The sequence below is a fragment of the Boleophthalmus pectinirostris genome, unplaced genomic scaffold, assembly GCF_026225935.1.
Source record: "Boleophthalmus pectinirostris isolate CB_2022bp ecotype Guang Dong unplaced genomic scaffold, ASM2622593v1 HiC_scaffold_18, whole genome shotgun sequence".
Classification (NCBI taxonomy): Eukaryota; Metazoa; Chordata; class Actinopteri; order Gobiiformes; family Gobiidae; genus Boleophthalmus; species Boleophthalmus pectinirostris.
In genome coordinates this window covers 26,218,813-26,234,801 of record NW_026571133.1, presented here as the reverse complement: position 1 = coordinate 26,234,801, position 15,989 = coordinate 26,218,813, and the positions used below count along the sequence as shown (strand labels likewise).

General features: G+C 38.8%; 1 protein-coding gene and 1 long non-coding RNA gene across 11 annotated transcripts in view; both read left to right on the top strand.

Moving 5' to 3' along the window:
- The first annotated feature begins 512 nt into the window (after positions 1 to 512).
- LOC129408987 (uncharacterized) lies at positions 513 to 1,799 on the top strand. Its single transcript, XR_008632218.1, has 3 exons — positions 513 to 711; positions 1,316 to 1,381; positions 1,743 to 1,799. It is a non-coding gene; the product is annotated as an uncharacterized LOC129408987 (long non-coding RNA).
- Positions 1,800 to 4,726: 2,927 nt separating this feature from the next.
- Positions 4,727 to 15,989, top strand: part of cdk5rap2 (CDK5 regulatory subunit associated protein 2) — a 22,782-nt gene continuing 11,519 nt past the window's right edge. For 5 of the 10 annotated variants that reach the window (XM_055154218.1, XM_055154219.1, XM_055154222.1 and 2 more), the window contains exons 1-15: positions 9,703 to 11,318; positions 12,169 to 12,288; positions 12,394 to 12,513; positions 13,035 to 13,127; positions 13,190 to 13,420; positions 13,703 to 13,873; positions 13,957 to 14,067; positions 14,137 to 14,274; positions 14,342 to 14,521; positions 14,628 to 14,822; positions 14,929 to 15,120; positions 15,193 to 15,322; positions 15,416 to 15,549; positions 15,674 to 15,769; positions 15,840 to 15,983. In XM_055154218.1, the coding sequence (XP_055010193.1) occupies positions 10,323 to 11,318; positions 12,169 to 12,288; positions 12,394 to 12,513; positions 13,035 to 13,127; positions 13,190 to 13,420; positions 13,703 to 13,873; positions 13,957 to 14,067; positions 14,137 to 14,274; positions 14,342 to 14,521; positions 14,628 to 14,822; positions 14,929 to 15,120; positions 15,193 to 15,322; positions 15,416 to 15,549; positions 15,674 to 15,769; positions 15,840 to 15,983 (3,051 nt within the window). In that variant the 5' untranslated portion in view covers positions 9,703 to 10,322. Of the gene's footprint in view, positions 4,925 to 5,543; positions 5,563 to 7,275; positions 7,332 to 7,740; positions 7,803 to 8,560; positions 8,672 to 8,779; positions 8,857 to 8,934; positions 9,059 to 9,138; positions 9,309 to 9,391; positions 9,534 to 9,624; positions 9,679 to 9,702; positions 11,319 to 12,168; positions 12,289 to 12,393; positions 12,514 to 13,034; positions 13,128 to 13,189; positions 13,421 to 13,702; positions 13,874 to 13,956; positions 14,068 to 14,136; positions 14,275 to 14,341; positions 14,522 to 14,627; positions 14,823 to 14,928; positions 15,121 to 15,192; positions 15,323 to 15,415; positions 15,550 to 15,673; positions 15,770 to 15,839; positions 15,984 to 15,989 lie in introns of those variants that run through there. The other 5 variants (XM_055154224.1, XM_055154223.1, XM_055154225.1 and 2 more) reach the window with 5 other exon arrangements.

Below are 15,989 nucleotides of genomic sequence, written 5' to 3'. Positions count from 1 at the left end.
CCGACAGCTCCTGAGGCCGACAGCTCGTCCACCAGAAAAATTACACAGTGTACCTTTAAATGTTTCAGAGGAGTCATTGCGCCCCTGCTGGCCAACCGTGAAAAATGCCCCATGTCCTTAATGGACTTTTTAACTTGTAAACATGCATAGAATTTAATTCACGAATTTGGTCCAATTCTGATAATGTTGACGTTTCATATCTATGCTACGGGGCGCTATAGAGATCACTTTTATTAGATTTCATATTTCATTACATTCAGTCCTGGATTACGAAAGAGCATTGTAGTCATTGAAAAAAAAATCTGGAGGGGGGAGGGGAGGGGGGATTATCTCGTAATTACGAGATACTATCTCGAGATACTATCTCGTAATTACGAGATAGTTTATTTTTCCTACTAGCATCAGGATCCGCAGCGGATCCGCTTTCGGTCCGCCAAATCCGCCCCACAGTCCGTCCGCTTTGCGGATCCGCTGCGTATTTGTTCCGTATTCGCTTTCTGACTGTTGCTAACCCTAACCCTTGGATGGCCTGCTGTTACAGAGAGAATTTGCGGTTAAATCATGTTAGATCCGCACTGTGAACGTACTTTTAACACAACACTTTGTTTTTGACACAATGATTTGTACTATCAATGCGCGGATCCGCGGCTAAACCGGCTTTCCACCTGAGTGGAAAGAAGCTGCATCCACCTGTTGTCCGCGGATTTAACTGTAAGTAATAGTTTAAAAGTTAATTGTATTAGTCATCATTAATGTACATAACGTTAACGTTATATTGTGGTGTGTGTACATCTGTGACTGTGTGTGTTTTATCAGTTTTGACGAGTGCAGTAGGAAAGTTAGCGACAGTAGCAGCTAACGTGATGAAGACGATGTGAGGTCAGGAGTCAGGATAACTCCATCTCTTGAGTTAGATCCCAGTCTAAATACTATTTTTATATAACGCTACTTATATTCTTGTATATTTTTACGATCACAGAATTGTAATTCTGCTCCGGGATCATTGGTCGTGTCTAACGGGCTCGGTTCTGGCTGGATGCCGCTCTCGCTCTCGGCGCTCTCCCTTCGGCTGTGGAGCGACGGTGACGGTGACCGGTGTCTGATCTGATTGTGTTTTTAACCAGAGATAATTATTATTTGTGTAGACTAGAGTGTTGACTGTTGAGTTGAGACTAAAGTGCAGTCATGTCAGTGCCTTAATACAATAATTTAAGGCAACGTGCCATAATACAATAACGTAACGTAATAAAAAGCACAACTTTTAAGAACAGCTAACGTTAGCTAACCAACCAAAACTTATGTTGTTTTTCCCCAGATGACATCAGGAGCCCCTGTCCTTCTGCTGAGTGTCCCCATCAGGAGCCCGGCACGCTGATCAGAAGTAAGTACTTTTAATGATTTCTGTGACAGTGAAGATTTAGTTTAGAGCCAGATCTGACTTTGTCTCTAACTTTCTGTTATGGGACTTGAGACGGTGCTTCAGACTTTCAGTGAGAGATGTTGACATGAACACTAATGTGTCACATCTATATTACACCGATATTGACTATGAACACCATCATAAATTGATTATTATATTTTAAATGTTGTGGTAAAAGTAAATGTAGTAGAGTATTGTGTATTAACAGCAGTGAAATACGTCTCAATCTCATACTCAGGCTTATACTAAAACAAAAGAGTTCAGTTTTACTGCGCTAAAGTATTTCCTATGAGTTAAATAATGTTTTTCATCTCTGTTTCAGAATATACTATGGTTAATAAGAAGATGGACATAACAGCATGATAAAGACCCTCTGGAGGTAAATACTGCACTTGGATTAAACACTGTGGCCTGAAATGATCCAAACTGATATTTGTGTTTCTCTTATTTGATGTATTACAGGATTCCCTCCGCTGGGCCAAGTTCCAAAAATGTAGAGAAAGACCCTCTGTAAGTTTACTGTATTATCCTACTTTTATTAACTTTCATAACTAAACATATGCACATTATAATCACACCTGTTGTTGTGCATGTTGTTTCTTTCAGAACATGCTGTGGTTGAGTTTAAAGACTGACCCTCTGTAAGTGCACAGATCTCTCTTTGCGGCGCGTTTTCGGCGTCAGCGCGGCGCGAATCTGGCGTCAGCGCAGCGCGTCTTCAGCGTTTTGGCGTCAGCGGCCAAGACGCGCGTCCAAGGCGTCAGCGTCAAGAAGTTGAAAATGCTGAACTTTTCGCGTCAGACGCGCCGCGTCAACCAATCAGGGACGAGTATCCAGAGACGCAGCGACGTTATTATCAGGAAGCAAGACCGGAGAACCAGAACGAGAACCACAAACATGAACGGAGAATAAATATATACGCCACAATCACCGAGCCGATCGCGAGGAAAACACCAGGACCGGACCAGGACCAAACCAGGACTAGACCGAGACTAGACCGAGACTAAACAAGGACTAGACCGGGACTAGACCGTGATTAGACCAGGACTAGACCGGGACTAGACCGTGATTAGACCAGGACCAGACCGGTATTAGACCAGGACTAGACCGGGACTGATCCAGTGTCATTAGCGGAGTAGAAATATATATACCCCCCAGTCGTCGACCCGATCTCCTCCTTTGATGTTTTATGTCATAAAAACACTCTCTCAGTCTGGTCTGACATTGTTTCGGGAAAAGACCGGGACCGGGCTCTTGTTTCCAGGGCAACGGACGCGCGTCAAGTATTTTTGTCCCGTTCGTCCACGGCGTCAAAGACGCGCCTCGGGGGCGTCTAAACTCAAATGCAAAGGCTCCAAATAGAGACGTCAAGGCGTTTTTTGACGCTTTGGTGTGAACGGCCCTTAAGACAGTAAAAAAAAAATAAAAATAAAAAAATAAAAAAGCATGCTCCCCGAGGTCAAACGCGCCCCCCTTGACGGAGCGTTGCGCCCCCCCAGGGGGGGGGGCCCCACTATTTGAGAAGCACTGTGTTAAAAGTACGTTCACAGTGCGGATCTAAGATGATTTAACCGCAGATTCTCTCTGTAACAGCAGGCCATCCAAGGGTTAGGGTTAGCAACAGCCAGAAAGCGAATACGGAACAAATACGCAGCGGATCCGCAAAGCGGACGGACTGTGGGGCGGATTTGGCGGACCGAAAGCGGATCCGCTGCGGATCCTGATGCTAGTACGGAAAATAAACTAATCCCCCCCCCCTCGTAATTACAAGATAGTATCTCGTAATTATGAGATAATCCCCCCTCCCCTCCAGATTTTTTTTTTCACTGACTACAATGCTCTTTCGTACTGGATCACACAATTGTGATTTGAATTTGAGTTCTCTAGGACAATGCCTGTGGCCGTGACAGGTCACCGAAAAAACAGGAAATGAAGGCATTTTTCGCCGGCGTGCTACGGGCAAACCGTAAGGAGTATCCCAAAAAAATTTGGCAACTTCTGTGAGTTCATGTCTGTAGATGTGACATGTCAAATTTGAGCTCATTTGGACCAAACCCCGGGGACTTGAATCTTTTTGTAGACACCCAAGTCAAAACGGCGCCGAATTTTTGATCCAATATGGCCGACTTCCTGTTCGTCATAGGGGTGCACAATGATTGGCTTTTTCGCTTGTCTCCTTGAGTTCTATGACTGTTCCGAATTTTGTGACCGTACGACCAAATATGCCTCTCAGACTCCCATTCATTTCAAAATTTTCAAATTTCAAGGGGGCGCTGTTGAGTGGGGGGGCTTTGGGCATTGTCGCGATGCCCGTTTTATCAAATTTTTCGCCGGGCCGATCGATCTGAACCCCGGTTTGGGGACTTTTCGTCCATGTTCAGGGGGTCAAAAATGCGATTCAATGTGGGGGAAAAAGAAAAAAAAAAAAAAAAAAAAAGAAACCGACGAAGAACAATAGCCCTCGCCAGTTACTTCGTTACTGGCTCGGGCCAATTAAAGGGTGTTATGAACTTTTTTTTTTCTCAGTGGAAATCTGCAGTGTTCCACATCTCCAGGGACAATCAGTCTCTGTAGAGACAAGCAGCTGGCTAGTAATTTGGTCAATAAAAATACAGGTAATTGAATAAATTCAAAGATAGGTAAGTTTATACCACATGGTGGAACATTTCAAGCAAGACTAGCTTGTGACTGATCCAGCTTGCATCAAAAAACGTGTGCACGAGTGCATCTATCGAATTGTTTTAAGACCGTCACATGTCACCATTCCAGTACATTAATAGTTCCATACAGAAAACAATAACTAGTGCAACTGCAATTGTTGTTAGATAATGGGAAGCTGAAACCAATGTGTAGAGCTGTGAAAGACAGAGGTAGATGAAATAAGAAGTTTACAGAAGGTTACTCTTAGGGCAATCACATACTGTAAAAAGAATATATACAGTTTATGCAAAACAATACCGATTACTCAAAGATGCACGAATCACTGAAAATGGTCTATGAAGTGGAGTGTGTGTGTGTGTGTGTCTGTGTGTGTGCGTGTGCGTGTGTGTGTGTGTGAGTGTGTGTGGTTGGGGGGACCAATGGTGCAGACTGGCAGTATCACTTCCTTCAGTCTGCCCCAGGGCAGCTGTGGCTAGCTTTTCATCGCTAAAGTGTGGAGTGAATGAAAGCTGCTATATAAATGCAATGCAAAAAAAAAAACATGTTTTTTTTTCTTTTGCATAGTATGTCATCTTTAATGGGTTAAGCATGACACTGGGTTTAAATGAAACGGGATGATGCATTTGAATACATCACCGTCCTCCAGCGTACACAGTGGTGACGTGAACCAGCCAGTGATGGCGGCACTGTGCGCTAGTTTGAATTCCGCCCGCTCCTGGAGTTTACACCTAAGCCAGTGAAAATAGTTTAGTGATTTCTGCAGGGACATAAAGTAAGTGAGACTAAAATAATGGATTCTGTCGTGGGAGACGACCCGACGCTCCCAGTGGATTTAAATGGAAGGTAATTTTTAAACAAACGAATGCTTGCTAACTTGGCTAACTTTAGCATTAGCATGTAACATAACCACAACACAAACATCTCCGTGAACCCAACACTCGCAAAAGATGCTACACATACAAATATGGCGTTTGTTTAAACTAATCTTTAGCTAGCCCAATGGGTGCCTTGTGTGTCGGAAATATGTTTTAATAGACAAAGCTTCTGTAACCAACACTAAATACGATTACGATTGAGCTTTACGGCTGTAATCACCGAGATGTATCCACTCAGATATAACGTACCAGGCAGTCAAGGCCGAGAATTATCAGGAAGAAACACCGTTACTCACACCATGAACCATTTATATAACGTTAAAAGTGTGGCGAATATAACTTAACAGCTGGTTAACTACATAGTCTTAACTAAGTTTATCTTAAATATTGAACTTTTTTCTAGCTTGTAAATTCAGGATTATCACTGTGACTACAATTTCCTCTAAAAGCGGAACCAAATTATGTTGTTTCTCTGTTTTGAGTTGCATACGTCTAAAGCTAAAGTCTTGGGCTGGTTATTAATGTGCTTGTGCGGCTTGTTTTGTTTCGGACGTAGCCCTGCTGTGCTCTGTGGAGCGACCATCCAGGTGCAAAGCGTGTTACCTGGTAATTCAAGATGTTAACCGAGATGTATGACTATGGTGTGGTTGTGTATAGTTGTGTATGGCCCTGAAACTACTACTTCTGTATTGAGCTAAATATATATTTGATAATATGTAACTATTTGAGCGGCTGTGTTATGTATGTCCATTATAAAGGCACTTAATAATGTGCCGTTACGGCTTAGTTTTTGTATATCAACGGGTGGGTACCGTGCTTCAGATGATAAACCACAGAGTTGTCTTCAGATGTCAGACGCAGACACACTTTACATTTCGTTGTCTTCATTTCTGACCATTGGAAATGCAGGAAATGTGAAATTGTTTATGTGAAGCCTTGTAAGCACATATTTCTGACAGTCTGAAAATCGGAAGCCACAACTAAACAGCAGGAAAATATAGTACTTGTCATGACATTTTAGTATCGTAACACCTCTAGTAAAAACTGTAGTAAAAGCTGACATAATCCAAGACCAAAATAGTGTGTGGATTAAATCAAATGTAAATAGTGAATTGAATTGTTTGCTTTCACAAGATTCCTTGGATTAAAGTGGATGTTTTTAAATGTCATAGTAGTTTAATATCATACATTCTCCTTTGTTTATGGTATTTTTTTCTTAATACAATAAATGCTTGTGATAAAAGCATAAATACAGGATAAAAAGGGCTTTTAATGTAAGACATGTACAAAGAAAAATATGTCATGAGCAAATTGGTAATCACCATTATCAGTTTAGATCAGTTTAGACCTGATGTCAATAACGCAATATTGGCTGATATAATAACCTATATTGCAATAAAACAAATATATCATGACAACACAAGGTTCCCCATTTTGCAGGAAATAATTGTTTTTGAGCAAAAAGGCAGATTGTATTCATGAGCTCTGGTTTTGGAAGTAAATCTTCAATTAATTATTCCCATTGAAAATGTCAGATACCAAGAGAAGGAACAACTAAGGCTAATCCGCTATGTAGTAAGCACAGTTGTCAAAGAAGTACGTTTAAAAAGCAAGATTCGGCTAAATGTTTAAATAAGCAGTTCTGAAAACAGATATTTACATACACTTACAGGTCTTGTGTTTAGCCCTGAGAGAGATGACATAGTTTGACTAGTAAATGAAAGCATGTACATTTTTGTTTTAATTTAGCTGATATCATTGGGGCAAAGTATATATTAACATATTGCAATAATATAATTATTGCAAGTTATAGAATACTACTTGTTTTTGCTCATATTGTCCTAGTTAATATTAGAAGTCAACTGTGATATTTGAAGCATTATAGAAATGTATAGTTGTCAAACATAATTTTAAATGGTGATCAGTCAACCAGTGTAGTGCTGCTTGGTTTAGCGTCTAGAGTCTAGTGTGTGTGCTCTTTGTACTCTGTATCTCTCCTATGCTTGTGTGATGACGGGGCCACAGCAGGATAATTGTCTATCAGTGAAAGCCTTCAACATGATCATTTCTCTGGTAGCAACGGGCCCATGCTGCCACTGGCACATGCTCCCTTTTCACTTTTTGTTGAAACTGGGACAGAGTGGCTGTGCATAGACTATTTATGGAGCATCCTCAGGGCAGCCAGTCACTGCAAGTAATGTGGCACAGATTCATGATAGAAAACAGTTTTCAGATCCTTCTAGAAAAAAATGTCCTTTTAGTCAGGGTGATGGTTAGTCATGGTCTAATTTTATTCTGATAAGACTTTCTTATTCACAGCTGCCGATTGACAAACTCCATGGATGCTGCGGAATACTCCACTGAAAGCATGACAGGTATGTATAATGCTGTCATCATGTGTATGTTGTTTCATAAATGCATGTATGTCTTTATGGAATAAAAGATAAAACTGTGCTTTTATTTTCATTTGCCTTATAGAGTTTTTTCCTGTGGTTTTGACAGGCTAAAGTTCATGAGGTATTAATGAGTTTAATGGGAGTCATGTGCACTGACACCACAAGCAAAAGTTCAAATTAGGAGGCATAAAAGAAGGCTATTTAGTGTTCTCTGCTTGGACATTAAATATTATTGATGCACAACATTTTTTTTCATCTAGTACTCTGATATCCCTGGTTAAAATAAAATCTTAAAATAAAAAAATAAAAAAAGTTAATCAATGGTTTGTTATGCTTCGATTGAATTGTTTGATCAAATCACATATAAAAATACTGTATTTGTGCTCAGCTCCATTCTTTCCTGCAAAGATGTCTCCAGTCAAAGTTCTCACCATGAAAGACTATGAAAATGTAAGTAATTTGTGGTATGTCAGAGAATCCTGGGGTAAATTTATTTAACACAACATTCTAAATGGGTCAAAATGGGTATTAGTATGTTAATGTTAAATATTTAGTCTAGAGTTAGGTAGATCATCAGTTATGTTGTTATTACAAAATTTGTCTTCTATACCTTCATATGCATTTATACATAATGCTAGTGCAAACAAAGAAGAATACAATCAATATTGAGCCCATAAAATGTGTTTCATTTTCATAAAAAATCATAGGCCATAGTAAATGGCCATAGTAAACTTTGTGATTCCTCAGTAGGAAAGATACAATAATGTGGATCAAGAAAATCATTATTAAAATCACTATTAGTATTGTTTTAGTACATTAGGGGTTTGTTGACATGTGGTTCTTGTGTGTTGACTAACTAAAGGACATGATTTTATAGTGGTCTAGATTTTTACCTTCTCTCTTCATTTTGTACCCAACCCCCACTAGCAGATGTGTGATTCCCAGTGCCCAAGCACAATGCTGCTCAGTCTATTACACACACGCGCACACACACATTATCTCACACTCGCATTGTCTCACACACACATCATCACACACTCGTAATACACACACATATACACATATACATACACATGCCCCCCCTTCAGTAAAAGAATAACCATGTATTTTGCTTTCATTACTAACACCTACACGTTTTTTGCATGCAATCCAGTGTGTAGTTTTGCTATTAAAATTGTATTGTATATTTGTTTTTATATTTTATGCAGCAAATTACAGCTCTGAAGAAAGAAAACTTCAACCTAAAGCTGCGAATTTACTTCATGGAGGAACGCATGCAACAGAAATGTGATGACTCCACTGAGGACATTTTTAAAATGGTGAATTACAAAAATAGCATATAGTTTACCAAAATGTGTTATTATATTTAGTATGGTGCCATCTTGCATTGTTGAATTTAATTTAATCATGTTTATTTTCTTTATTAGAATATAGAGCTGAAGGTTGAGCTGGAGTCTATGAAGAGAGAGATGGCAGAAAAGCAGGAGCTTCTGGTCTCTGCTTCGTAAGTGATCTTCACTCCACTTTTTCATCATTCATCTGTGTGGGAATTAACTAAATGTGTGTGCCCTGGAAATGTCAGAAAAGCTTTGGAGACTTTTGCGAGCCGTGATTCACGAGAACCTCATCAAGTGAGAGAGCAAGCTCAGAAAGAGATTGATGCTCTTCGCGATGCTTTCAACAAAAAAATAGCAGATTTGGAGCAGGTTGGAACATCTTACACGAAAATGTAGGTAAAGATCACGTATTATACATTTTTGGTAATTTTAATATTTTGTCACCACAGTCTTTGCAAGCTGCTGAGTTGGAGATTGATAGGATGGCATCGATAGCTGAACAAGAAAAATGTAAAAGTATCAGCATGGAAAAACAGCTTCAGGTCTTAAGTGCTAGCAATTCAGCTTCTTATCCTAACCAAGTTTACGACCTGCGGCAAGCCCTGGAGGAGAAAGACAAGTCAGTACATGGCAAAAAAGTTATTGACTTATGGACCTGTTTTTTCACTAAGTTATTCTTCTTCTCTTTTTAACTCCCCACAGTATCATTGGCCAACTCAAGGATAGTTTAAATGAAGCCAATTTACAGGTGAAAAACTGTGTTGAGCAAACAAGAGATGCGCCATCAGCAGACCAAGTCAAACAACTAACTGATCTTATCACAAACAAAGAGTTAGAGCTTGAGGTACGGTTGTTTAAGTGTGCTTAATCATACATTTAGAACATTCTGCCCAGCTCTTGTAATTACATTACAATCACATTTTCTTTTTCTTCAGTCTTTAAGAGGTGAACTGCAAACAGAACGAAACAAAGTTCCTTCAGAACCTCAGGTTAGTTTTTTAAAATCACAAATATTTTTTAATAACATTGTTAGTCTGAACTTATATTGAAGATAGGGATGTAAGATAGGGATGTAACAATATCCAAGTTAAGACACAAAAGACTGGATAGAGGCTAATATCTGTGTTCCGTGTGCTGTAGACATTTATAGTGTATTCAGAATTGCTCTGAAATGTTTGACTGTAAATGAGGTTTAGTGGTGTCTCTCTGCTGTGTATACTTGTCAGTTCAAGAGAAATGAAGACTAAAATCTAAGGGAAAGACTAAAATCAGTGTTTTGATCTAAAATTATGTAAGGCTGAAGTGTAATGGTTGTTATATGTTGCAGTATTACTGTTCTTTTGTGCCCCCTGGATTGTTGACACTTTGAACAGTGCATGAAAGAGATCTTCAAAAAATTATTCTTGTTAACATCACTGCATCACTTTAGGGTTATCCTATGTCAGCGAGGGAAATGGAAAGCAGGATCAGGGATTATTAAGAGCTTAGGCTTACACTGAACTGTGCCGTCATTAAGCTTTGGCCTCTTTGTGATGCATAAACTTGCTGTTGCTGCTAGTTGCTTGTCAATGTTGCAGCATCATTGTTTGTTTCATGTTGAACTGCTTTATTTACGTGAGAGGTGAATCAGAAGATGAAGGACCCGTGTCGTATTTGTCGGGCTTGTCTGGTTGGAAACCAGTGTCGCTGGATCTTTAGCCCTTCTACCAAAAACAAGCTACAGGTGATACTGTCTCATGTGCTGCGAAGAGAGGTGACCCGTGATGGTCGGGGTGAGTTTCTGTGTGGGAAATGTGTGTTTCAACTTGAGAAGATAGTGAAATGTGATGCGGACATCATCCATATACAAGATGACTACAACATGCGCATCAAGAGACTTCAAGCTGAAAAAGACCACCTTATACAGTGCATGATGCATGTATACAAAAAAAACAATCCAGACATGGACAAGAATGATGGGGAAAGCTGTTCCAAAAGTAAACTTATGTCACCGTCTGTTAGCAGTTCTGATAATCAAATTGTTGGTCAACAGACCACTGAAGGCCATTGTCAAGATACAGGAAGAACAAACCCGAAGAGTCCTATGAGAAGATGTGTGAGTTTGGACAGAATAGCTGGTAAAAGTATAGGGCACTGTGGCATAAAGTTTGGATCAGAGTATCAAGATCCCATAAGGTCTGATAGTGTTCGAGGCACACGACATCGTTCACAAAGTATGTACTTTGACTTGGTCCATCGCAAATGTCCACAGTCCAGGTACGGATTTAAAGGACACTTTAAATCGCTGCAGTCGCTCAATAGAGACTTTGCTTCAGATTATATGTCTACACTGAGACCTAAAACAGTCAAAGGCTTAAATAGACTCAACTCTGCTGTTGGTTCTTTGGAAAAGTCTCAGACCACGGTCCAGAGCTCGACTCAACCCTCGATTGTCTCTGATGTGATCCAGCTCTTGTGCTATATCACTACACATCAAATCTCTGTCCCAGCGGGGAGCCGTATTCCTATCCTAAGAAGAATCAGTATCACTCGTCTCCATCCTCCCTCAAACTGCAGACATAAAGATAACAAGATTCTGCATGAATTAGCAGAAGAATTTGATGATCAGTACACGCCTGTTAGAATGGAGGTAGTTTGTTTTTGTGCTCACTGATTGAAGGCTACATTGCACATCATGATCTCTGTAAAGGCCACTACACACTATAGGAGAATTTGCGTGATTTCGGCTACAATTTACTTCTCCCTAAGTTCGGGGAGGCGTGACCCGACTTTGTGTCTTTGTGTGCAGTTTTGAAGCCACTGCGCTCCTCGTGTGTATGTGTAGTGTTAGTTTGACTCTGAGCAGCTCTTTCAGATTGTAACCACCAAACATCAGCGATGCTACGTAATGGCCAATAAAACAGAGCTTCTGGGGCAGACACAGGCGCAAAAAAAACTTGCGAAAATAATTATTTCTCACTTCTCCTAAAGTTTCCTAAATTCTCCTAAATTTAAACTGCAGCATCTCATCCACAATATCCATAGACATTGTCGTCTGCAAATAATGAGACCAGTACACAAAACCACGCTATTAATCCAATTTGAAGTGTTAAAGGTAAAAAGGCGACATTAGTTCCTCATGTGTCTCTGTTTACATCCATGCAGCATGCGGATTGGGGTGAAGCTTCATGCGGATAAACGATAGAGACTGTGACTGCTCTTTGAACACTTAAGAGTTGTCGAGTCGTTTTACTTTAGACAGGAAACAGCTGACGGGAGGCACACTCACAACTTTAGGCTGTTTATACAGCCATATCCCGCAGCAGTCTTTGCGATTGGAGAGTAAAAATTTTATAAGATTCTCTTCATGTCTGTGGTGTGCCTTTTTTGTCACAATTTTCAAAATCATTTAAGAAAGAAAAATCCTGTAGTGTGTGGCGGCCTTAAGAGCTAGAAATGTTTTTGTTCTCTATGTAATTTTATTTATTTATTTTTTTTAGGTGAATGAACTTCATCGTTTGAAGTCTCTCAACCAACAACTAAGTGAGGAGGTTACCCAAGCAAGAAATTCCAATGAAATCCTCTCTAAAACACTTGAAGACATCAAGAATGAAACTATGGTATTTTGTGTTTTATATTACATATTTTGATATGCTAACTGTTGTTATGTTATTTATCTGCAATATATATTTGACTAATAAAGCACATACATTATGTCTAAACAGATTCTGACTCAAAAGTTAGAGGAAAAAGAAAATGAACTAAATTCTGAGAAGAAAAATGCACTCAAGAGAGACAAAACAATTCAAGGTCTCACGCAGATCCTTAGTGAAAAAGAAAATGAGGTGAGTTTACAATCGATCTTCTGCATCGCACATTACAGTTGCTGACAAAGTTGCTCTGTTCTGGAATGTGTCATCACCTGGGCCTGTCAGTAGAATAAAAAGAAATGTTTGTCAAAAACTGAGGCTACGCCATGAGCAGGTGCACACTAATCACAGACAGCATTACATTTTACAACATAGAAAAATCATATTGATCTTCTGTTGTGCACATGTGAAATAGATTATATAAATATATATTTATATATATTTGATGTGGCTATGAATTTAGCTGTGATTATATGCAGTGGAAGAGAGAAATGTATACAGGCATTGCTATAATCTATAGATAAATTATACATATATAAAATGTATCACCTTACATACAGTATGCACTCTTAATAACCTTTGGTGGATGATTCAGAGAAACACTAGTATCTTTGTTAAGGAAGCAGGCGGCAGACAAGCACACAACAATCTACATAAGATCAGGTCCACAAACAAAAACTGAACTATAACCCATTATGATCTGTGGCTAAACAAAGATTGCAGAGCTGTGTCATGAGATTGAAGATCGGGATGAAGCACTATCAAAAGCAAGAGAAACAGCACACAAGGCCCAGCTACAAAAATACCAGGTAGATCTCTAACTTTTGTAATTTTGTTTAGTTAAGTTATTCTTTATCACATGTAATTGTAGTGCAATTTTCAGGGAGCTGAAGAGTATCAGAATCTATTAATGGAGAAGCAAACAGAACTGGCCCAGCTCCAAGGCGAGCATCATACCAAGGTATTGGAGACTCAGAAGCTCCAGCGTGCACTGGACAGGAAGGAACTGGAGTTGGCTGGTCTACAGCAGGCCAAGGATCAACAGGAGATAGAACTGGAGGACATACAGCAGCAAAAGAAGAAAGGAGACAAAGCCCTCAATGTGAGTTAAATAAATAAATATATATATGTATGTATGTATATGTATATATATATATATATATATATATATATATATATATATGTATATGTGTGTGTGTGTGTGTGTGTGTGTGTGTGTGTATATATATATATATATACATATATACATATATATACACATACATATATATATATACACACACACACATATATATATATATACACACACATATATATATATATACATATATATACATATATATACATACACACGCACACATTTATATACATTTAATTATTGCAGGACCTAAACAATCAGCTTAAAAAGCTAAATGGGGATATAAAATACAGAGAAAGTGCTTTAGAGCAGCAATACCAGGAAGCACTGAATCAAACAAAACAAAAGGTCCTTGCCCATGAAGCAACCATCCAACGGCTTACAACTTCTCTAATGGATAAAGAACAACAGCTACAAGTAAGACAGAATACAAGACGACTAACTACTCTACTTCCGGCACGTTTTATTGTTTTATTATTTTTCTTGTGCATTATTTTCAGGAATACATAAACATGCTCAGAGACTTTGAGCACAGCAAATCTTCAGAGGGCATTGATGGAATGCTCTCCATGCTGCGACAAAGACTTAAAGAGAAGGATAAAGCACTGGAGGTGAGTAAATTGTAAAGTTATTTAAATCAGTCATGCTCTTATATATATTTTGTTTTTTTTAAATATTAGCAAGCCTTGGACGAAAAGTTTGCTGCAATCGAAGACAAAGATAATGAGATACACATGTTGCAGCTGTCTTTAAGGGAGAAAGAACGAGACTTGGAAAGACTGAACAATTTAGTTTCCCACAATGAAGAGACTATTAATGTGAGTAGATAGTATTTTTGACTGATGTTTTTTTAAATAGCTTAATAAACTTTGCTATATTCTATAGAGTCTTGATACTATGATAAAGGAGAAAGATGTGGAATTACAGCATCTTGCCAACACGTTGAAGAATCTGCAAAGATCTAAACAAGAAATAGAAGATAACTTGAGTCGATCCTTACGGGAAAAGGACGCCATCATCAGTCAGCTTAAGTTGTCTTTAGAAGGCAAAACTAAACATTTGGAGGTCAGCTGAAAATAATTATGTGTTCAGTGTTCATAATATAAAATTCTGCAAACCCAAAATAATTCCCCAGTCACATTTTAATATATTATACATTATCTTATTTTAGGAATTGACCACCTCAATGCTGAATCAGTTCCAAAGTCACCCTAAGGACCTTGATCAACAGATGAGTCAAAGGCTGAAAGTTGCTGAGGCTATGTTGGCGGAATCTGTTAAAATAAGGGAAAGATTGATTGCTGACAACGAGAGTGCTGTAGAAGGGCTTCTGGTTACAATTAACAGCAAGGATCAACTTCTCAAGGTTATTCATAGATATTCACTATTATATCATTTATATTTATTACCATTGGCAAAGGATCTTTCCTGTTATGCCATTGTAATTACCTGGATGCTTTTTGTCTTTTCAGGAGTCAGGTGAACATTACAAGTACATGATGTCTCAGCGCACTCAGGAGGTTGACGATCTAAGGAAGCAGCTCTCTGACCAACAGCAGCACCTTAACACAGTTGAGAAGCAATGCTCAGCCAGGACACAGAATGCTCTGTCAGAGGCCGCAGAGCTCAGAGCCCGACTGGAGGAAAAAGATGGTCTCATAACTGTAAGCTCAATACAAGACTGTCTTTTGACTTCCCCTACTTTACCCTGCATATATTGTTTGTAAAATTTATAGAAGCTTCTTCAACAAGCAAAGGACAGAGACCAGTATTCAAATGAGATTAGGCAAAAGGAGGAGTCGGCTCATGTTCTGGAGCTTAGACATACCATTCAGATTATGCAGGAAAAACTAGATGAAAAAGAAGGTGAGATGTCTCATTAAAATTTTATTTGAAACTGTAAACAATAAAATTGTGTTGTGAATGAATTTTGTGGATATTCCTATTTTTCCCCACAAGCTGAGCTGTCAACAAAGACTGGAGAAAATAAAGATGACAATATTCCACTCCCAAAGAAAAATATCCTTAAGAAAGAACTACTTCAAACAACCGAAGCACTGAACAATGCACTTACAAGAGAGGCTGAACTGAAGGTGAACTAAATTTGAATATAAAAAAAACATTATAGATAAAAAAAAATAAATTTAAAGTGTATGTTTGAGTTGACTTTGAGTTCTAACTGCTAAATGCTGTTTGGTTTCATTTGCAATATTACAGTTATTATTAAATGATCTTGAGGTTTGCTGTGAAAGTAAAACTGCAAAAATTGAGTTCCTTACTGCCACTCTACAGATGAATAATGAGACTATCAGTGTAAGAAACTGGAACAATTTCTTTTAAGCAGAAGAAATGAATTGTATGAATAATTGCATTATTTCCACAGACACTCCGCCAGCGTATCGGTCAAAAGTCCGAATGTTTAGAGGAGGATGCCCATGATCAGGCCACTGACTGTGGAACAGAGAGATTTCTTCCTAAGCTTCCACAGAGAGAGCGAACCATGATTGGTGGAGATAACGAACAACAGGTAATT